Source organism: Coregonus clupeaformis, chromosome 7, assembly GCF_020615455.1.
Source record: "Coregonus clupeaformis isolate EN_2021a chromosome 7, ASM2061545v1, whole genome shotgun sequence".
Taxonomy (NCBI): Eukaryota; Metazoa; Chordata; class Actinopteri; order Salmoniformes; family Salmonidae; genus Coregonus; species Coregonus clupeaformis.
The window spans coordinates 10,356,383-10,377,193 of record NC_059198.1 but is presented as its reverse complement, the minus strand read 5'-3'; the positions used below and the strand labels follow the sequence as shown (position 1 = coordinate 10,377,193).

General features: G+C 43.3%; 3 protein-coding genes, 1 long non-coding RNA gene and 1 other non-coding gene across 5 annotated transcripts; 2 read left to right on the top strand and 3 right to left on the bottom strand.

The window, feature by feature from the left end:
• Window positions 1-386: 386 nt before the first annotated feature.
• On the bottom strand, window positions 387-541 carry LOC121570787. Its single transcript, XR_006001528.1, has one exon. It is a non-coding gene; the product is annotated as a U12 minor spliceosomal RNA (small nuclear RNA).
• Window positions 542-1,221: 680 nt separating this feature from the next.
• LOC121569002 (polymerase delta-interacting protein 3) lies at window positions 1,222-7,794 on the top strand. Its single transcript, XM_041879577.1, has 10 exons — window positions 1,222-1,325; window positions 2,298-2,401; window positions 3,050-3,471; window positions 3,823-3,882; window positions 4,043-4,123; window positions 4,327-4,554; window positions 6,012-6,089; window positions 6,234-6,363; window positions 6,511-6,577; window positions 6,771-7,794. The coding sequence occupies exons 1-10, from the start codon at window positions 1,258-1,260 to the stop codon at window positions 6,982-6,984; spliced, it is 1,452 nt and encodes a 483-aa protein (XP_041735511.1). The 5' UTR covers window positions 1,222-1,257; the 3' UTR covers window positions 6,985-7,794.
• Window positions 7,795-8,895: 1,101 nt separating this feature from the next.
• LOC121570408 (ribosomal RNA-processing protein 7 homolog A-like) lies at window positions 8,896-10,993 on the top strand. The gene is made up of 7 exons (XM_041881870.1): window positions 8,896-8,981; window positions 9,451-9,593; window positions 9,749-9,874; window positions 9,985-10,108; window positions 10,240-10,337; window positions 10,438-10,645; window positions 10,822-10,993. Exons 1-7 carry the CDS (start codon window positions 8,921-8,923, stop codon window positions 10,905-10,907), a joined length of 846 nt encoding a protein of 281 aa, XP_041737804.1. The 5' UTR covers window positions 8,896-8,920; the 3' UTR covers window positions 10,908-10,993.
• A 372-nt stretch (window positions 10,994-11,365) lies between these two features.
• On the bottom strand, window positions 11,366-12,663 carry LOC121570409. The gene is made up of 2 exons (XR_006001454.1): window positions 12,301-12,663; window positions 11,366-11,517 (listed from the first exon to the last, which is right to left on the bottom strand). It is a non-coding gene; the product is annotated as an uncharacterized LOC121570409 (long non-coding RNA).
• A 1,120-nt stretch (window positions 12,664-13,783) lies between these two features.
• On the bottom strand, window positions 13,784-16,289 carry LOC121570407 (zona pellucida sperm-binding protein 4-like). The gene is made up of 8 exons (XM_041881868.2): window positions 15,797-16,289; window positions 15,576-15,696; window positions 15,322-15,456; window positions 14,965-15,137; window positions 14,727-14,806; window positions 14,462-14,589; window positions 14,136-14,319; window positions 13,784-14,026 (listed from the first exon to the last, which is right to left on the bottom strand). Exons 2-8 carry the CDS (start codon window positions 15,604-15,606, stop codon window positions 13,858-13,860), a joined length of 900 nt encoding a protein of 299 aa, XP_041737802.1. The 5' UTR covers window positions 15,607-15,696; window positions 15,797-16,289; the 3' UTR covers window positions 13,784-13,857.
• Window positions 16,290-20,811: the final 4,522 nt, after the last annotated feature.

The following is a 20,811-nucleotide window of genomic DNA, read 5'->3' as shown; positions in this document are numbered from 1 at the left end:
AACATTAACTTTTTCGCTTAAGTTTTCATGTACCAAATAAAAATCTAAAGTTCAATGTGTTTCCATCGCATTTTCAACTCTACCGATAATTTTGTCACAAAACTGTTTCGTTAATTAGCAAATGTGCCTACTCTGTCTTGATTTTTTAAAATACAGTATGACATTACTCGCATAAAAACTGCGGATGGAAACGTGGTTAGAGAAATAGAAGGCAGAGATGTTCTTTATGTTGATACAGGTTGATACAGTAAGTACTATTATAGATGCCTGACCTTCTGTCTTTTATGTAATAGTACGTCACAACCATGGAAAATATAATTCCATTCTGGTTCTGTGTAACCTTTTGTCAGTATCCCGAAAGTGGCTTATAGTTTACACGAGAGGTCGGGGCAGATCCATGTCCCGCAAGGCATCTCACAAAGTAGGTGAGTCACCTAAGCAGGCGGACCTGTGCCCGTTCAAAAATTTATCTCGCAAATCTAGGCGAGGACACGGGCGTCACCCCGCGTCGTTATTTTCCTTACTCATCAGTTTAAGGCATAATCAATCGATGGTCGAGGGCACTACTTAGCTCTGTATGCAGACTATTACACTCATGGTGGTTACCATTGGAGGTCACTTCAAAAAGTATAAACCTACAGTTACATTTTATTTTCCGAGCGCATTATGTGATACATAATTAGACGTTTTCATTCCTCCATTTGATGAGGTAAAACATAGCTTTTCTACGATATATTTTACTTATTTACACTAGAGATTTTGAGCGCAAAGGTTCATGGGAAAGATAAAACGTTTTCCCTTCCGCATTTTTTTTACTTCGTGAAGAGCAATCGATACCAGAGGTCTCTAAGGCTGTGCAATGGATTTATATTTGTTTATGTTTAATGTTAAAAGTATCATGTTTTGTTAATTGATAATGATCAATGGCATTGATGTGATCATTGACACTTCACATAACCTAATAGGCCTTTAAAACCATAAAAAAATATGCATTTCTCTTAAAATAATACACTCTGGTTTTTAGATCTTGCTAAACAAATGTAAGAGTAAAATATATCTGTATTGATATTTCAAACAACATAGATCTATTTAAATTGTATACGTAATTCTATCATGGTGTCAACAATGTAGTTTGGCAAGAAGCTCTCGAATAAATAATTTATTGAGTTCGCCCTTTTTGATCCAACTTGCCTTCCATAGTCTATTCTCATTTTTCTCTGTTCAGTTTCCGTCACTCACGCGTTTGAGTCAAAGAAGATGGAAGACATTTCTTTGGACGAAGTGATACGTCGACGTGGTTTCAACAACAAAGAAACAGTTAAAAGGTATTAATTTAGCAATTTATGAGTTTGAATGCAATTTATTATCGTTATGGTGCGTTATGCCTTGAGTTGTATCATTCAACGTAATGAAGAAATTCATTTTCCAGAAAGCCTATTTCAAATCCTCAGCCGTCCTGTTCAGACAAGGCCCGCCTGTACTCACGGTTGGATTACAACAGGGTTCTTCAATTCCGGTCCTGGAGGGCCGAAACACTTCTGTTTTTTTATTTCTACCTGGTAGTTAATTGCACTCACCTGGTGTCCCAGGTCTGAATTAGCCCCTGATTAGAAGGAGAGGATGAAAAACAGAGGTGTTTCGGCCCTCCAGGACCGGAATTGAAGAACCCTGGATTACAATCATGTAGCTACTATCTATCGCTACACTGCAGACACTGATTTCCCTTGATATCAATGAGGCAAATACGCGCAGCTAGCTATTTATCAGGCCTCCGTTTTGTTAGTTAGCTAACTACGTAAAATAAAAAAGATTTATCAGCATTTGATAACGGTAGCTATCGAGCAATCAATAACCGAATAAGGTAAACAGTTCGCTGGAATGTAGGTAGGTAGTTAGCTAGCTAACTAATGTTAGCTAATTATAAACTAACAATGGTTACAAACGCGAAAACGTATAGCTAGCTAGTTAGTATACCCATAGATCAGGTACAGAGCGCGAGGCAGTCTTGTAGAGCTACTCTAGTGTACCCTCTACCCAGAGCCATATGTAGTCAACTAGTTGTAGCCTAGTCCTCCATTATCTAATGTTAAAATTTTGGGAAACACACAAGGAGCGTATATCGCTTTGAGTATACCTAGAGAGCCATACTGAATGTAGGACAAAATAATCAAATACTATAGCTGGTTTTATATGCGCTCCATGTGTGTTTTGCTAAATGTGGATATTAGGTAATGGAGGATTAAGCTACAACTAGTTGACTACCAATGTCGACCTCTTCTCTTCCTCTTGTCTTTCAGGCCTATGTTCGGCAGGGGTGCAGGAGGGGTCGGGAGGACCTTTGATGCCCGACAGAAAATTGGGATGACTGATGTCAGACAGAGACTTGGAGGAGGAGGAACCGGTAACCAAAAAACTGATTTTCAGTAGTATTAAATATTCAAGGGAATGACATTGTTGCAACTCAAACAATTATTTAATTCTGAACAGCTTTTGGAGCAATGCTCAAGGTAATAATACATTTTACATTTGAGTCATTTAGCAGACGCTCTTATCCAGAGCGACTTACAGGAGCAATTAGGGTTAAGTGCCTTGCTCAAGGGCACATCGGCAGATTTTTCACCTAGTCTGCTCAGGGATTAGAACCAGCGACCTTTCAGTTACTGCCACAACACTCTTAACCACTAAGTTACCTGCCGCCCTATAGATGCCCCAGCCTTTGCCAGAGTTGAAGCAGGTATTTTGTGTGAGAACCTGCCTGTTGCACGATTGAGAAGTAGAGTGATGTATTCCATTTGACGGATTGATTTTGTGTCAAGTGGACATGAAAAATGCTTATTGAGACTTCGAGCTCTATGTGTATGCCATATTTGGATGTCTCTCTTACCTAAGCCCCATTACATTTTAGTCATTTACAAAATAATCTGTTTCAAACTACACATTTTACTGTTGGACTACATTACGTTCTGTTAAGCATTCTTACAAGTCAGATCAGACATTGGAATTGTTTCTTGCCTTCTGCTCACTCTTGTCCTAATCTCGCTTCCTCCAGCTTTTCAAGTGAAGGATGCCAGAGAGAAACTTGTCCAGAAAGATGCCCGCTTCCGAATCCGTGGTGGAGGAGGAGCAGGTGGGGTCCAGGATGCCCGACAGATGATCAACTCACGGAAAGGAGGACAGAATACATTTAATGTTACCCCACAGAGCTTACAGCAGATACCAGCAGCACAGCTACAGACACACGTGCAGCAGCAGATACAGATACACACTACCAACGACATTGCCAGTGCGAATGCCAGGCAGTTTACCCCCAACCTACAAGGAATGAACATTAGAGCTGAGGTTACGCCACAGCTGGGGGGTGCACCTAAGAGGATGATGGATGCTCGTGATAGGCTGAGCCTCAAGAGGAGCATTGGAGCTCCACCAAGCCAAGGAATGGCGGCACCCATGAAGATCACCAAAACCATCCAGGTAAGGGATCAGGCTGACAGTTGGCGCCAAAGTGATAGTAACCACAGGTCCAGGATCTGCTCTAATATTATCCAGGCCTAGCAACTAGACAAAATTGACCCGCTTGTCACTCAGGATGGGCATGGATAAGAGAAAATGCAAATTCTTACATTGTTTATAGTGGTAGAGCATAGCCTCACTCCAAACATAGTTGCTAGCTAAAGTTAATGGGAAATGAGTTTAAAATTCAAATAGGCTTATTTGGTTCTACGGTTCCTGTATGCTATTTATTGATTGGTAGCATGCTTTTAGAGTCAAATGTATTTATTCACCTTCTTCTGAATAATGATTTTATGTAACTTTTTTTAACAGCAAAGGCCGGTAGGGATGTCAAGTGGGATCCGTATGAACATGCCAAGCAGGGGTTCCCTGGTAAGGAACATTTTTGGAGAAGATAGGAATCAGAATTTAGATGCCAGAATTGATTCAAGTTGTCTTGTACTTTATCTATCAACTGAATTTGGTTGTTTTCTGCTGGTCATGCCCCACTGCAATGCATATATGAGTGAGTAATGTACCATATCTCCCTCAGTCTTTCTCAGGTGATGATGATGATGATATCCCTAGCAAACAGATGAAGACCACTACTGGCAACCATATGCTGCAGTCACGGGTGGGAAGACTATGCTAGACTTTCTTAACTTTTCTCTCTTTCTGTTGCTTTTCCCTAAATTATCTGTATCTGTAATTCTTTATTATTCAATATAAATCGAATATCCCTTTAATACCACCACACTGGCTGTATTGGTGTCTCACTCTCAACACTTTCCAGTCATTCACTGAAAAGTTTCAATGCTCTCTCTCTTTCTCCAACAGCCTGGCACCCTGGGCTCCCCTTTCTCCATGTCAGCCCCCATCACTAAAGTAGTGAAAAATGATGCGTACACAGCTCCCCGTCCCCCAGTGCCTGTTGCACCCACAAGGCCCAGCCCTAGTGTGGGGGCCTCCCGCTCCTCTGCTTCCGCCTTACAGCCCATCTCCAGGACCCTCCAGCAGGCAGGGCCCACAGCTGAGCCCAGCTCCCAGCCTCTTCCACCCCCACAGGTCAGTCTCCATATGTCCCTTCACCCAGCTACTGGATTACATAAGGTAATCTCTATAGGAATGTGTTGCTAGGGATGCTAGCAGATACCCATATATTTCCAGTCCTTGTGCTAATGCTAGTTATAATTGGCTCGCAAGACTACCTCTAACTTCTTTCATACTGGACACAGAGACATAAAAATGGTATCCACAAGTTCATCTGACTCTGAGGAAGTAGATAAAGGGCCTCATTGTCAAAATCCCGAAGTATCCCTTTAACCGGTTAACAAGCGGTTCAATTAGTTCTAAACAGTAAAATTATGTGACCAACGGAAAATGCTTTGCATGTGTAAAAGGAACTTACATTTTTCATATGAAGGAAAGCGTCCAGGTTTGAAAAATATTTAAGTATATGCTTTCAACATGTAGACTTCCACCAGCTCAGATTGCAAGGTGGTGGGTGAATAGAGAGGACGTGCACTTGCTTTTTTAACCATGCCAGATCGGCTACTCTGGTTGTAAAGCAGTGCAATTTGCTTAATATTAGGAGTTAAGAAATACAAATAGTAGTAATGGAAAGCTGGGATCCTCTTCTTTTGAATAGGCATGCGATTGAATTTAGAATTGTTGCGCAATGACTGGGCTTATAAGAACATGCCTCACTCCAAGCAGGCAGCGACCAGCTCAATGCTCGACAGGTGATATTCTCCTCGAACTAGGCTCTGTATGCGGTGCGCGTTTGATAAATAAGATACATGAGGAACTAACGAAAACACGCCAATTTAATTCCACTAAGTTATGCAAATTAACCTATAGACTGATAAGCATGACCGGTCAAATATATTGATGGCGGCTAACCGACTAACGGTTAACCGTTAAAGGTCAATTCCAGCCATTTTTATCTCAATATCAAATAATTTCTGGTTAACGATTAAGTGATTTGTTTTTTTACAATTTTAATTGAAAACAAACACATTTATTCTTAGCAAAGAGCAATTTCTCAAGCAAGAATTTTGCTAGGACTATCTGGGAGTGCTCTGAGTGAGAAGGGGAAAACCAAAAACTAGCTGTTATTGGCAGAGAGGTTTGGAACTCTTTGTCTATTGACTAATTTACCGCATAGTGATGTCAGCAGGCAGGCCAAAACTCTGTCCCACCTCAACAGGCTGAAATTTCAGGCGGTCTTTTCAAACGGCTCCTACACTAAAAGGGCATTATAATTTTCACAGTATTATTCCAACTTCATAGTTTGGAAATTTATATAAACCACAGGAAAATCACGTTTTTGACTGCGCTGGGCCTTTTAACATCCCTAGTTGGCAGCATAGCAAGCCTCGGGGTCAGTAATCAACCTACTTCTCTCTCTAGTTGATGATAGATTAAAGTTAAAACTTAACCATTGACATGTTGAGGCTTGTTGTGTTGGTGTGTGCTGTAAATGTATTTGATTGTAAAATGTTTTGGTGCACCCCTTCCAGCCTTCCTTCAGTCCTCTAGAGGGGACTAAGATAACAGTGAATAATCTGCACCCCCGTGTCACTGAAGAGGACATAGTGGTAAGTGCCTCACGCTGCTCAGTTCTCAGCTGTTTTAGATTCTCTCTGTGGCTGTGTGTAAATTGCAGACCTGCTTATGATGCAGCCATGACTCATTCAGCACATTCAACTGACCTTTTTCTGTGTTTTTATGACCGTCCACAGGAGCTGTTCTGTGTGTGCGGTGCCTTGAAGCGAGCAAGGCTGTTGAAGGTGGGGGTTGCTGAAGTGGTGTTTGTGAGGAAGGAGGACGCTGTGAGCGCCTACAGGAAATACAACAACCGCTGTCTGGACGGTAAGGGCCTGCAGCAAGGGCAAAATACATTTTACGGTTGATTGAGTTTTTTGGGCACCAGCCTCTGGTAATGATGCAGGTGATGACTAGTTCTCTGAAAAGGCATCGGTTTTACTTTCTTAAATCTTTATTTATTCTCTTCCAAAGGCCAGCCCATGAAGTGCAATCTTCACATGCAGGGGAATGTTATCACTTCAGACCAGCCCATTCTTTTGTAAGTCTCTGTCTGTCTCTGGTATATTCATATTTCTCACTGCTCCCTTAGTTGCGTTGCATGCAAATCAAATTGTAGTCCATGATGTGCATGTGTTATTTTCTTCCTTTCCAATTGCAAATTGCAATGCCGGTTGTCTTTCAGCATCACATAAAACTTTATGTGGATCGCCTTCTCTTTTTCTCTCTCACAGGAGGCTCAGTGACACTCCAGGCAGTGGCAGTGGAAGGAAAGAGGGTCTGCCCCTCTCTTTGTCTCGCCCCGGGGGTCGTCCGGCCTCCTCTCAGCCCACACCTGAGGTGGATCCCCAGACCATCCTCAAGGCCCTGTTCAAATCTACTGTCCAGAATCCCTCTACCACAGAGTCTCCCGGTTCACAGTGCACAGCCTTCCGCATCAAGATATAACTTTATAGTACATCCACACACATACATGTCACACAACACATAATACATCCACCCTCCTGTTTGACAGAGCCATCTACTGACATGCTCAAATAACATGATACTGTATTTGTATAAATTTGACAGATCATTGGCAGGTTGTAACATAAAAAGTTAACACACTGATGCCATCATCCAGATTTTTAGGAAAGAAAAACAAAATGTGTATCCGTGGCATATTACATAGATGCATGTCTCAGAACGGACCAATGTATGGCAGTCTGATTTGTTCATTTATTGTTTTAATCAAATTTGGTAGAGGGGATAAACAGGACAGTTGTGGATATTTTTTGTATCACATTGTTAACTTTTACAACTGTTCAAATAGTTCACATTGAACGCCATCCCTCTTGGAATCATGAGGTATTTTGTGCTAGTTGGAGTCGTCCCCCCCTTTGCAAACCGATGGTCTCACTGATCTGATGCACAAACCCATGAACCACAGGCAACAGTGATTCTTGTACTGGACATAATAAAAACTTTGATTTCAGCATAATGACTTGTACACATGCTCGTATTCCATTGTGGTATTTGGCTTGCCGTTCTTCTCCTTTTTGTGGCATTCAGGTTCTGTGCTTATTTGTGGCTGTTATTTTACTGTTTTATTGGTTTTTGAGCAGCTTAGATAAGTCATGCTAATTTACTAAATTTATGTTCAACTGTCTATAAATGACTCTTTGTACAGCTGCCTCTTATGTCAGTCATAAAGATATGGTAGTGAGGTCAGGTCTCTGTACAAGTTAATTTCTGCCAATAAATATGTTGCTTTATAAAGATGTGTTCATATCAATGGTGTGTATATATAAATCATTGGTTCATATCCTTATTTCTCCTCGATATAATGTTGTATCATTTTGCATCAGTGTCTTTTAGGTGTGTTTGCTAGACCAGGGGTTCTCAAACTTTTTGGGGCCGGAGATGCCTTTTGTGATAGCAAATTTATCAGGAACCCCCTCATAATATCCCGAGTGGCGCAGTGGTCTAAGGCGCAGTGCTAGCTGTGCCACTAGAGATCCTGGTTCGAATCCAGGCTCTGTCGTAGCCGGCCGCGACCGGGAGACCCATGGGGCGGCGAACAATTGGCCCAGGGTAGGGGAGAGAATGGACCGCAGGGATGTAGCTCAGTTGGTAGAGCATGGCGTTTGCAACGCCAGGGTTGTGCGTTCGTTTCCCACGGGGGTCCAGTATGACAAAGTAATGTATGCACTCACTAACTATAAGCGTCTGCTAAATGACTAAAAATGTAAATGTAAATTAAGCATTACACAACTCGAGTGTGATTAAAAATAGCCTACAAGGAGTTTTACAATGACGTCTGCAGTGCGTGGTTGGACGAACCAAGTCTAGGGCCCTGGGAAGGAGCATTTTAAAGACCCAGCTCTTGGCATCTGAGAGAAAAGTTTGCAGTTTTCAAACTAATTTCCTGCAATTTTACACATTTTGTCATGGGGCAGACATGTTTTGTTCTTGCAGCTTTAAAGCTAATTTCCTGCAATTTTACACATTTTGCCATGAGGCAGAGAGCAAACTTTGCTGTTTTAAAGCTTAAATTACATGGCATTTATGTAAAAAATATATATATAATTAGGGGAAAATTATAATTAGGGAATAGCATTGAGTTAAAAAATTGATAATTGGTGGAGTACTGTGAATACCAATATCCCTGTGAGCCGCCCTAGGCACATGTTGCCCAGGGTTAAGAACATAAATTGTAGATTAATAATATTACATTACACACTTTAAACTTATTTGACTGATCCCTTGGCCAAAAGTCGTATAATCTGTTAGTAATATTCATTTTTAAAAATGAAATGTTTATTAAGCATATTTAGACTACCACCCCCCAAAAAGGACTACAACCAATCCCTTTCTACTTCCTGCGTGAAAGGTTGCAAAGAAGATGGCGCCGTCCAAGACGAAACATGCCAACCAGGCTTGTGTTATTCCAGGAGGATTTACGGGTAACCATTGCTAAAATAACACACATTCAAAGGGAGAATGTGATAAATACAATAACTTTGTGTGATATAAAAGCATAATTTGGGGTTTGTTAGTTCGAACATGATCTTATTCTGTTTCAATTGCAACCACTAGCTTGCTTCTAGCTAACGTTAGTTATCTAACTCCATAATTTATGTCGAACACTTAAATTAAGCTTGCTTCAAGACAAAGCTTGAGGTTGTTGATGCCTTATAGTGTTTAACGATTAAAATAGGTCAACTTGAGGTCTGTATTTTATTTGGACTGCATTCCCTAAGACTACGTCATGTAGCTAAAGCAAAGATTGTCTACTATTTTTTACTCAGGCTAAAGCCATTAGTACCCTCTGGGTCTCCCTGGAGTTGTAGACAATGTATTAGGACCTGCCTAGAGAGGTGTTTGTCTGTTTTGACTGTGTATTTTGACTGAACCACTCTTTCTTCATCTCAGTGCTTTCTCTTCAGTTCAGTACTGACAGTGTTGCCCAGCACAAAATGTGTGTAAAAGAGCACCGGGTGCGAGCAGAGAAAACCACACAAAGACCCCTCGACAGAACACTGTTTGTCCTTAACATTCCCCCATATTGCTCTGAGGTATGTTTATGTTGTAAATACTGTCAATTACCAGCCAGTGTGCATGTGATTGTTGTACTATTAGCAAGTCTCTACAGAAAATGCAATATTTGTGCTACAGTTGTCTGTGGCCATATACAGTATAAAAGTACTAATCTCTTTCTGCTGTCTTTCAGGGTGTCATAAAGGAGCTCTTCTCTCAGTTTGGTCCTGTTCAGTCAGTGGAGCTGAGGGAGAAGCCAGGGTCCTTTGAGCATTCAGGACCCAAGCTGGCCAAGTATTTCACACCAGCACAAAAACAGGTTTGCCCTGAATCCGGACAACGAAGCTCTATGTTTAGATCAGATTGATTATTGAAGTGCCTATGGACACCTTTTCAGTATTGAGCCTTTTCTATTTCCATTCCCTACAGGGGTTCAGAGTGGGTTACATCGTGTTTCAGAAGGCCATCAGTATTACAGCAGTGAAGTCCCATCCCCATGACGTCCCATTGGTTGTTTCCACAGAGCAGCGACCTGTGTGGACAGGTCTACAGAGTGAGTGAGCTTTAAAGTGCTGTTCACGATGCATGGTCTTTCTTTTCTAAATATAGGCAGAATGTATGAAATTGGAAAGAATGCCTTTCACTTCTCTATATGTCTGTCTCGCTTTGTTTCTTTGTCTTTAGAATGGATTAATCAGTACAAGCAGTCATTTGCTCAGCCAGACAAACTACAGGAGGCAGTTGACACCTTCATGCAGGATTACGATAAGAGAAAAGAAGAGGTCAGATTCTCCCCCTGTATCTCAATCTCATCTCCAAAAAAATTTTCAAACATATTTTAGTATTTCTGTTTTGTTAAGACTTTTTTTTTTCCTTACCCAGGAGGCCGAGCGACAAAAGGAGGCTGCTGAGGAGCAGCTGGAGGATGAGGAGGGCTGGGTAAAAGTTACCAGGGGTAAAATTGGGACCAAGGCCCGCCCCCAAAGTGAGGTATCCAATCAGAAAGCTCTGCAGAAGGAGAGCAGAAAGAGGAAGCGGAAAGAGCTCATGAACTTCTACACCTGGCAGCACAGAAACACACAGAAAGAACGTAAGTTGTTATGGTTCGTCATTTGATCACAACAGTAGACGCACGTGGTGAAATAATTTCATTATTTAGTGCAAAAAGTTAACTTTTTTGTTCAGTCATTCTGGCTTCATTGCTAACTTTGTCCATCATATTACTCAGTCACTCTGCAATTTGAAGGGTTATCTTCTCTCTTTCAGACATCGCTGAACTGAGGAAAAAGTTTGAGGAGGACAAACAGCGAATTGCTTTGCTAAGAGCACAGAGGAAGTTCCGACCTTACTGAATCAATAATTTATTCTGAGATTCTCCCCACCTTCCTGTTTTTTAAACCACCCAACCATTGATGTCAATAAATATCAATTTATTATATTTGTAAAGTTTTCTTGTTTGTCACTGATACAGTAATTTATGGAGTCTTAAGTTTGATTGGTATTCAATTCACAGTGTAAAGTGCATAGCGATACAGGTTGTAGTTGTGAATCAACACCTTAGGATCACTTCAGGTTTTACCAGCAGACGCCCTCGTATTCTGTTTTTTCTGGGGCAGTAGGATAGGAGGCTTTAATATCTGATTTTCTTTTCAGGTGCAGCGCTATGTACTCAGTTTACGTGACCTTTACCAAAGTGTCAAAGGCAAACTGGCTGCTTAATACATGTGAAGTACATTTGTGATGCATTGGAATACACATGGCCAGTGAAGGTATTTAATGGCAGTTGAAATAAAGACAATTTGCAATTTAGTGTGCATAGAAGTGCTTTATTGGGCTTGTTCAACCTGTAGGCCAGTCTCCTTGTTTCTGGTTTCCATTTCCACGTCATTTTCTTCCACTTGACAACTCATCGACCATGAAGAGAACAGGATGGAGGTACAGAGTACATTGACACCTGAAATGCTGAGGGCCAGCAAGAGAAAATGTTAGTGTCATTAGTTTCATTCCACTCATACAGTAGCTGTGGGGTAAGTTGAGCCACCCTTGTTTCTAGGAAACCATACCCAAAATGTATAATTTGACCAAATATTTAGGAAGAGGTAATTTCATGGAGTCTGAAGGAAGAAGCCACATGGAAAAAGAGGTAAGCAAGTTAGGTACAACAAAAGTCAAATTAATGTGTTAGAGGTTTCATGATCCTTGTATCTAAACCAAAGTAGATAATTTTAAAAGAGTCTATAAGCTTCCATATGTGGTCCTAAACCTAGCATGAAAGTGCATCCTTGTAGCTGTGTGGGTTAATATAGTAAAAATGTTTGCCTTGGGGTAAGTGGCAATGGCAAGTGAGCAAATGTAAGAGTTTTAATCCCAGGCATAATGCAAGGCATTATTGCTGGTATATGTTAAAAGTGTAAAAAAGTACAAAGTTTGTTAGGTGTTAAGCCTGTGAAATATGCTTGAATTGATTAAAAGACAAAAAAGCGATTGTGTTTGTGAAATAAAGATAGACATGGTTTTAAAAAGATAGTGGTAATATTTCATTCAGTACAGAAATTTGTAGGCGGGTCAAGCTATGTTTTAAAAACTGTCATGCTTAAATTAATTCTGATTATTTCCAGGAATACACAACATCCTGAAATATGTAGATATCTTTGTTAGAAATAATACATTTCCCTTGACAGAGTGATGTTGAATGTAAAAGAAGGCTCAACTTACCCCACTCTCCCCTATTTGGAATGTGCTTACCTATATTCAGATGATCACTATGATTCCCTTCCTGTTCCTGTCCAGAACTGTTCTGACCCAACAGCACAGGACCAAATGAGACTAACTGGGAGACTCGATCTGACCCAGACTCCCTCCTCGCCCTCTCACCATCAGGTGCTGGATGGAGGAGGATGAGACAGCATGACTATTGGATGAAATTACCCAATTCACAGCGTTAAGGTGAATGTAAAACATAGGGACCTGAAACACTCACAGGTGATGGAGCAGCGTTGTTTACACTCTGCCTCCTCTGTGCAGATTTCCACCCAGCAGTAGAAGGGCGGCAGGTAGCTTAGTGGTTAAGAGCGTTGTGCCAGTAACCAAAAGGTCGCTGGTTCTAATCCCCGAGCCGACTAGGTGAAAAATATGTCGATGTGCCCTTGAGCAAGGCACTTAACCCTAATTGCTCCTGTAAGTCGCTCTGGATAAGAGCGTCTGCTAAATGACTAAAATGTAAATGTAAGTACACCTGAGAGACAAGATTCAGTAGATCAGTGTTTCCCAACCCTGGTCCTCCAGTACCCCCAAAAGTACACATTTCCGTTGTAGCCCTGGACAAACACCTCATTCAACTCATTGAGTGCTTGATGATTAGTTGAATCAGGTGTGCTTGTCCAGGGTTACAATTTTTAAAAAAAAGTGTACTGTTGGGGGTACTTGAGGACCAGGGTTGGGAAACACTGCAGTAGATGGAGCACCAAGAGATCTTTGTTTTGAGAATTTATACTGAACAAAAAACTAAATGCAACAATTTCAATGATTCTACTGAGTTACAGTTCACATTAGGAAATCAGTCAATTGAAATAAATAAATTAGGCCCTAATCTATGGATTTCTTATGACTGGGCAGGGGCGCAGCCATGGGTGGGCCTGGGAGAGCATAGGCCCACCCACTGGGGAGCCAGGCCCAGCCAATCAAAATGAGCTTTATTACAGACAGAAATACTCCTCCGTTTCATCAGTTGTCCGGGTGGCTGGTCACAGACAATCCCGCAGGTGAAGAAGCCGGATGTGAAGGTCCTGGGCTGGCGTGGTTACACGTGGTCTGCGGTTGTGAGACTGGTTGGACGTCCTGCCAAATTCTCTATAACGACGTTGGAGGCAGCTTATGGTGGAGAAATTAACATTAAATTCCCTGGCAACAACTCTGGTGGACATTCCTGCAGTCAGCACGTCAATTGCACGCTCCCTCAAAACTTGAGACATCTGTGGCATTGTGTTGTGTGACAAAACTGCACATTTTAGAGTGGCCTTATATTGTCCCCAGAACAAGGTGCACGTGTGTAATGATTATGCATTTTAATCCGTTTCTTGATATGCCACACCTTTCAGGTGGATGGATTATCTTGGCAAAGGACAAATGCTCACTAACAGGGATGTAAACGAATTTGTGCACAAAATTTGAGAGAAATAAGCCTTTTGTGTGTATGGAAAATTTCTGGGATATTTTATTTCATCTCATGAAACGTGGGACCAACACTTTACATGTTGCGTTTATATTTTTGTTCAGTATATATTAGCAAAACCTTCCCATTCTTCAGATAAATAGGATAGACCTTACCTCCTCCACACTGGGATTGCCAGTCTCAGGGTCCAAGAAGGAAAAAGTCTTGACATTAAACCTCCTGACCTGGGAGTGAGAGGGTGTCTTCCCCTGACTGTCCACTGGGACGGACCTCCTCATGTTGTCCAGAGGGTTAGGACAGCTGTCAGGGAGAAGGAAGGGAGTTAGACTACTAAACCAATGCATATTCACAGTCTTCATATTCCCAGTGATTAATCTTGAGTCAGTATAGGAAAACTTTTGCCTCTCACCCATCATAGAGCAGTGTCCATACAGAGTGTCTGGAGGCAGGGTAGGCGAAGCAGTCACACACACGCAGGGAGAGACTGGGGTCAGGGGAGGGTGGAGCGATTGACACCTCCACATACACAGGCTTACGCAGAGAGATGGTCAAGGGCAGCTGTTCCCCGGGGAAGAAAGAGGTGAACGACTCATCTGGAAAAAAGAAAAGGGCCAGGATGATGGAGGTCTACCAGTGTAACTGTGTGAAGTGACAACTTGATGCCATATACTTGCAGGGTTTGAATTTGGCATCCCTTGCTTGGTCTGTGGAAACCATATTGTTTTACTATAATACCTGTGGCTATTCTCATCTGCACTCGGACAGTCCCCAGTGCAGTCACAGGTGGAGGGTTAGTTGGGTTTAAGGACCGCAGATCAGTGTGGAGGAGAGCTGACCCATCATATTGACACCGGACCTGCAGACTTCAAACCAAGTCTCATTCAAAACATTTACTCCATAATAGTTTCAAGCAATTAGGTTCTGGCTAAAGCCACAATATGGTAATGTAGTCCAAATTGTAGTGCACTGTCCACAGGTAGGAAGAGAAATAAGCAGCTACCTGAAGGGAGAACGTTTGCCTGCAATCTCTGGATGCAGTTCCTCTACCTCCACCTCATAGTTTACAACATCCCCATTCACCTGTAAATACAAGAGGGGGAACGAGAGGGGAAGGAGGTATTTTAGCATACCTAAGAGTATTCAACACTACAAGAAAAAGCAGCATTATACCAGAGGCATTCAGGACAGAAGTATACTGCTGTAGATTAGGGCAGAAGGTAATAGACCTACTGACTCACCATCATCTTTGTGCCACACTCCATCACCCCGATTTTAAAGACGGCTGTATCTGCAGAGGTAGCTACAGGAGAACACTGCGGCTGATCCTTGACGACAAGGTTGCTGGGGTTGAGTGGGGGGTCAGTGTCTGTCGCCTTCACAGAGAACACAAAATGGCCATCCAGAGAACAGGCTGAGAGCAAGAGGAGGAGACAGAAACATCATGATGTAACGAACAAAGGAGTTATTCTTGAAATGTAATCTCTGATCTCACTATGCGCCAATCTCACCATGACAGTCACTATCCCTCTGCTGATACTTTCTTTCAGAAGCATGTTCTACATTGTACATAATACACACAAAACAAATTCCATTACTGTTCATTCTGTAATAGCATGTTGAGTCATGATCATCATAGCAGCATCCCAGTTTCAGACAGCCATCACTGGAGACATTCTGGGGCCCACAGTCCACATGCAAAGCTCTATGGATGCTGCATTTTCCTGATCGTGCTGAAGGAAAGTAAGTTGGAAGAATGGCTTTTACAGAGGTGGTACTAAATGGCAGTGTAATCACTATTTTTGTGCTAAATCATCTAAAATTCTCTCCCTATGAAATGATATGAACTCACAGGTGCGATTGATGATGGGTTTCTGGGCCATCTTCTTGAGCAGGGGGCAGCTAATATTGACCCTGTACCATTGATCCCCTGCAACCAGCTGGACTCCCAAAGATACAAGGACTCTGTCACCCTAAAGATCAAACAAAGTGGTTTGATATGGCAATCAGTAGGTTTACACACAGACCAAGACCTCGCAATGCAATGAACATCAAAAAGAGAGATTACCATACCTCAACCTGTGTGTAGCAACTGTCATATCGACTCTGGAAAGGAAGGGTACCATTCTTCTCTCCCCTTCTCACTCCACAATGTTCTTTGGCTTTTGGCACAGGCACACTGACTCCAGACCTGTCTGGGAAAAGTGAGATCAACCAGCATACCAGACATTCTAAGTAAACAAACGAAATCTACAGATAGAGGGCTAAAATATAATGGTTATTTACCTTTTACGCGCATGTTGTGAAGAACCGCTTGACCGAAAACTGCGCGTATTCGTCGGACGGTACAGGTGACTCGAGGCAGAACCTCTTGTGCTCTAGTTTGAGCGGTTTCATGCCGCACAAGAGTTGAAAGGCATCGGTAATGTGGCGCAAAGAATGCAAAAATTACACAAATCATAAGTAGCATTGTTAGGCTACAGGTTGTGCTGTGTTTTAATTAGTTGAATGATTCACGATTGAACAATATAATTACGTGACAAACGTCATATTTTGCGCGGTATTTGAGTGGTTTCTTTGTGTAGTGAAGAAACGTGTCCTTCAAGACCAGTAATTGGAGTGATCAGAGGACCTTGAGGCAAGGCTTTGTTAGCCTACCGCTGATTAAGGCAATGATCACAGTCAGACTGAATATAGGCCTGCAGCATGTGATAAATTCGTGACTGAATGAATGATAACATTTCATTTGATGAATTAATTTTATTTATTATTAAGGGATCCTTCCAACTTTTATCCCATTATTTTCTTTAATAGCCTACTGTGGGGAAAAGTTTTGCGATATTGTGGACTTTCATTATAATTCTATGTTGAGTCCAAAGGGAAATTAGGACATAACACCCTTGATTAAAAGGTAAAAGTAAAGTGAAGGTAATGTATGGCACATTTGCACTGTGCATACAATACTAGGCAATACATTTTCCCCACAGAGTCAGTAAATGCAATTATTACATAACAACCTCAATCCCCTTCTCTTTTCTCATCGTCATCATGCTCATTGCTCAGTCCCTATGGCAATGCTTGTACCCACCCATTCTATGCTATGAGGCTTTTTAACATGAGCACTTCGTTTTTTATATTCATTGATGATGTGCTGTGTTTCTGTATGATATGTTGGATTAAGGAATAAAGACAGACACCAATGTTCAGTTCAATAGCCTTGTTAAGCCTTGTACAAATCCCTACGCGTGGAGTCTGGGGAACAGTCCAACTAGTCGATTACCTATCAACTAGACTCCGTAACATCATCCTTTTCAATAGAAAGTGCAAACATAACGGCATAACATTGCGTTCTTAACAGTCAAGTCATAACAATTGAAAAGCATGACATTTTCTTTTTACTTCAGCTGTCATCTTCCTTTTTTAAATTAACAGACAACAAGTTAAGTCTCTTGCTTACAGAGTAAGCCTGTCCGGTGGCTTGCACAGCCGACCCACCCGTGAGTAAGTATTGGCTCTGACAGGGGTAGGATTAGGGCCACGAGCTGGAGAGTTTGGTGGGGTAGAAGCTTCACCTTCAGTTGGCTCATGTCTCAATTCTGCACCCCTTACCCTTAGGCCTGGACTGTGATCCAGCTCATCTAAGTGAGTGTATGGCATGTTCTGGTTTGTCTGCTCTGCTACGCGCAGATCCACCCGATTGCGACGATAGAGGGAGCCACCAACATCCACCAGGTAAGAACGTGGTGCAACTCTCTGTAGGCATGTGCCCAGCCTCCAAAGTCCTGTGTGGTCTCCCGGCAGCGGTTTCATCCTTATAGTTTCACCCACCTCCAGCTCTGGTAGGTCTCGAGCAGTCCGGTCGTAGAAGCACTTAGCGAGCTGCTTTCTGTGACGCAGTTTGTCCGTGACGCCAACCATGACGCAGGGCTCAAGTAGCTTGTTAGCTACGGGGATAGTAGTCTTCAGACGTCTGGACAGAAGGCGTTGTGCTGGGCTGCTGTCCATGTTTTCGGTGGGTGTGTTCCTCCACTGTAAGATCGCTTTCCATGGGTCGTTGCTGTCGCGCAAGGCCCTGCTTAACAGGTTTTTGCAATCTTGACAGCTGATTCTGCCTTGCCATTTGCTTTTGGGTGTCTTGGAGAGGAGGTCACGTGGTCAAACTCCCATTCTGAGGCGAAACGCTTGAACTGTGCAGTGAATTGTGGGGCCATTGTCCGTGATTACCTTGTCAGGCTGACCTTGCCTTGCAAACTGCGCCTTGCAGCGCTTTATGACCGTCTCTGCGGACAAGTCAGGGAGCAGTTCAATTTCCCAAAAGTCAGAGTAATGATCAACGAGGAGAAGATAGTCCTTTTGTCTGTGGCTGAATAAGTCCATGCTGATGATTTGCCAGGCCCTTGTGGGCAGTTCGTGTGACATCATGGTTTCCTTTTGCTGTTCATGAGCGTACTCGTTGCATGTGGTACAGTTGCTGACAAAGTCTTTAATTTCTGCTTGCATGTTTGGCCAGTATAATGTTTCACGAGCCTGACGGTAGCATGCGTCACCTCCGACGTGACTGGAGTGTATGCGGGTAAGCATCTCTGGACGTAGTGATTTGGGAATAATGACCTTCTGACCTCTGAACAAGACGCCATTTTGCACACTGATCTCATCTCGAAAGGTCCAGTATTCTCTCACTGTGAAAGGTGTCTCCTCTTTCAGATATGGCCAACCTGCTAGAGCCATGGACTTCAGTGACTGTAGGTGTTCGTCCTTGTCAGTATGTTGCCTGATCTGGGCTAGGCAGTGATCTGTCACGTTTAAGTAGTCTGCCTGATTGATCTGTTGAACATCTTGTTGTTCCTGCTGTAGCGAGCAGATGGCCTGCCGCTGATAGGCAGTGCCTCTACCTGTACATTGTGCTGTTGCCCTGCTCAGTGTGTCGCTGATGTACATCTCAGGTCCTGGCTTGTAAATGACCTTCAGGCTGTAGTTTTGCAGAGTCAGGAGCATACTTTGAAGCCTCTTGGGCGCGTTGAGGAGAGGTTTACTGAATATGGCAATGAGTGGTTTGTGGTCAGTTTCAGCGGTGACCAGCTCTCGACCATATAAGTAGTGATGGAATCGCTGGCAGGAGAAGACAATGCTGAGGCACTCTTTCTCAATTTGTGCATAGTTTTGTTCGGTGGGGGTGAGCGCTCTCGAGGCAAACGCAACGGGCTGGCCTTCCTGCATAAGGCAGCATCCAAGTCCCCTTTGGCTAGAGTCGCTCTGGATTGTGACAGGCTTCGTGACGTCGTAGTAGCGCAACACTGGCATGGATGAAGCCAGAGATTTCATCTCCTGCACTGCGGCCTCGTGCTTGGGTAGCCAGTGCCATGGTGTGTCTTTGTCCAGCAACCGGCGCAGAGGCTCACAGACTGCTGATAGGTGTGGCATGAACTTTGCAAGATAGTTTGCAAAGCCGATGAGACGCTGTACTCCTTTTGCATCAGACGGGTTTGGCATGTCGAGGATCGCTTGGACCTTGTCTGGGTCCGGCTTCAGGCCTTTTGCCGAGAGAATGTGGCCATGGAAGTGGACGTCTTTCACCTTGAACTGCAGCTTCTTCAGGCCAAGACGAAGCTTAACTGATCGGCAGCGCTCCATCAGTGCCAGGAGCTTCACATCGTGGTCGCGTTCTGCTTCTTCGTCTGTTTCACCACAGCCTACGATCAGGATATCATCGGCGATGGGTTCAATGCCCTTGAGCCCAGCCAGTAACTCGTGCTGCTTGCGTTGGTATACCTCAGGCGCCACTGAGACACCAAACGGGAGCTTGAGCCAGCGTTTCCGACCCCAGGGGGTCCAGAAGGTAGTCATGAAGCTGCTTTCTTCGTCCAGCTTGCATTGAAGGAATGCATCTCGGGCATCCACCAAGGTGAAAATCCTGGCCTTGGGAAGCTTATAGAGGACATCCTCTAGTGTCGGCATGATGTAGTGGGATCGTTTCAGTGCTTGGTTCAGATGCTTTGGGTCGATGCAGACCCTCAGCTTCTCTGGTTTTTTCACTATGACCATATTGCTGATCCAGTCAGTTGGTTCAGTCACAGATGTCATGTGGCCATCGGCCTCGTACTTGTCCAGCTGGGCCTTCACAGCCACTTTCATTGCAATGGGCACATTGCGAGGAGCACACTGGACTGGAGTAATGCTCTCATCCACTTCAAAGTGTACCTCCCCAGGCACTGATTCAACGGGCATGTTGAATACATCGTCATATCTGCTGAGTAGTTGTTCTTTGGACAGGGGTCCATGCTGGACATGATCCACAATGTGCAGGTCATTTGGTACAGTGAACTGCATCAGTCCCAGGCGTTCGCATGTAGAGCCTGAGAGGAGAGGATTTTGACTGGTTTTCACAATCTCGAACTCCAGCTTGTGTTTGCGTCCCCGAATAACACATTCGGTCTCAAAGGTGCCCATAGAGCTCATTAGTTCTCCTGAGTACAGCTTTAGTCTAGTATCGCTGGGAAATAGATGTGTGTCAGGTGCCAGATTGATTTTGTCTTTGTAGCTCATTACGTTGCATGTAGCGCCCGAATCCAGTTGACATTGTTGTTGCTTGTTGTGTAATCGTAGTGTCACAAACCATTTCTTCCCTCTTGAGTGTACAGCCCCAATGGATTCATGCATGTAAATGTCACTTTCACTGTTCAGCTCTGAACATTGAGTAACATCATCAACACAGTGAATCTTGCCCTCACTCACCCTTCTTTTGCTTTTGAGACACACTTTTGCAAAGTGATTATTAGTTCCACAAGCTCTGCATGGTTTTCCATAGGCCGGGCAGTGCTCTTTGCCACGTGTGTGTGTATTCCCACAGTATTTACATGCTACGGGGCTCTCTGTGTTCACCGTTCGTGGTGAATTACTCTGCCTCGATTGGTTTTGTCTGAATGTCTGCCTAGCAACAGCGTGAACAGTATCAACGTCGGAGCGTGGGGTTTCCGTTTCCATTGCTCTCATTCTCATGTCAGTGACTTCAGCAGTGCGGCACATTTCGATGGCAGTTACTAATGTTAAGCCTCTCTCTCTCTCAGTAGACGCCGGCGCGTATTCTCATT

Coding starts and splice junctions, on each gene's coding strand:
- LOC121569002 (XM_041879577.1), top strand. CDS start 1,258: ATGGAAGACATTTCTTTGGACGAAGTGATACGTCGACGTGGTTTCAAC. Junction 2,402..3,049: donor ACTTGGAGGAGGAGGAACCG/GTAACCAAAAAA, acceptor CGCTTCCTCCAG/CTTTTCAAGTGAAGGATGCC. Junction 6,090..6,233: donor TCACTGAAGAGGACATAGTG/GTAAGTGCCTCA, acceptor GACCGTCCACAG/GAGCTGTTCTGTGTGTGCGG.
- LOC121570408 (XM_041881870.1), top strand. CDS start 8,921: ATGGCGCCGTCCAAGACGAAACATGCCAACCAGGCTTGTGTTATTCCA. Junction 10,109..10,239: donor TGTGTGGACAGGTCTACAGA/GTGAGTGAGCTT, acceptor CTTTGTCTTTAG/AATGGATTAATCAGTACAAG. Junction 10,646..10,821: donor CAGAAACACACAGAAAGAAC/GTAAGTTGTTAT, acceptor TCTCTCTTTCAG/ACATCGCTGAACTGAGGAAA.
- LOC121570407 (XM_041881868.2), bottom strand. CDS start 15,606: ATGGCCCAGAAACCCATCATCAATCGCACCT. Junction 15,457..15,575: donor ACCCATCATCAATCGCACCT/GTGAGTTCATAT, acceptor ACTTTCCTTCAG/CACGATCAGGAAAATGCAGC. Junction 14,320..14,461: donor GCAGATGAGAATAGCCACAG/GTATTATAGTAA, acceptor TCTTTTTTCCAG/ATGAGTCGTTCACCTCTTTC.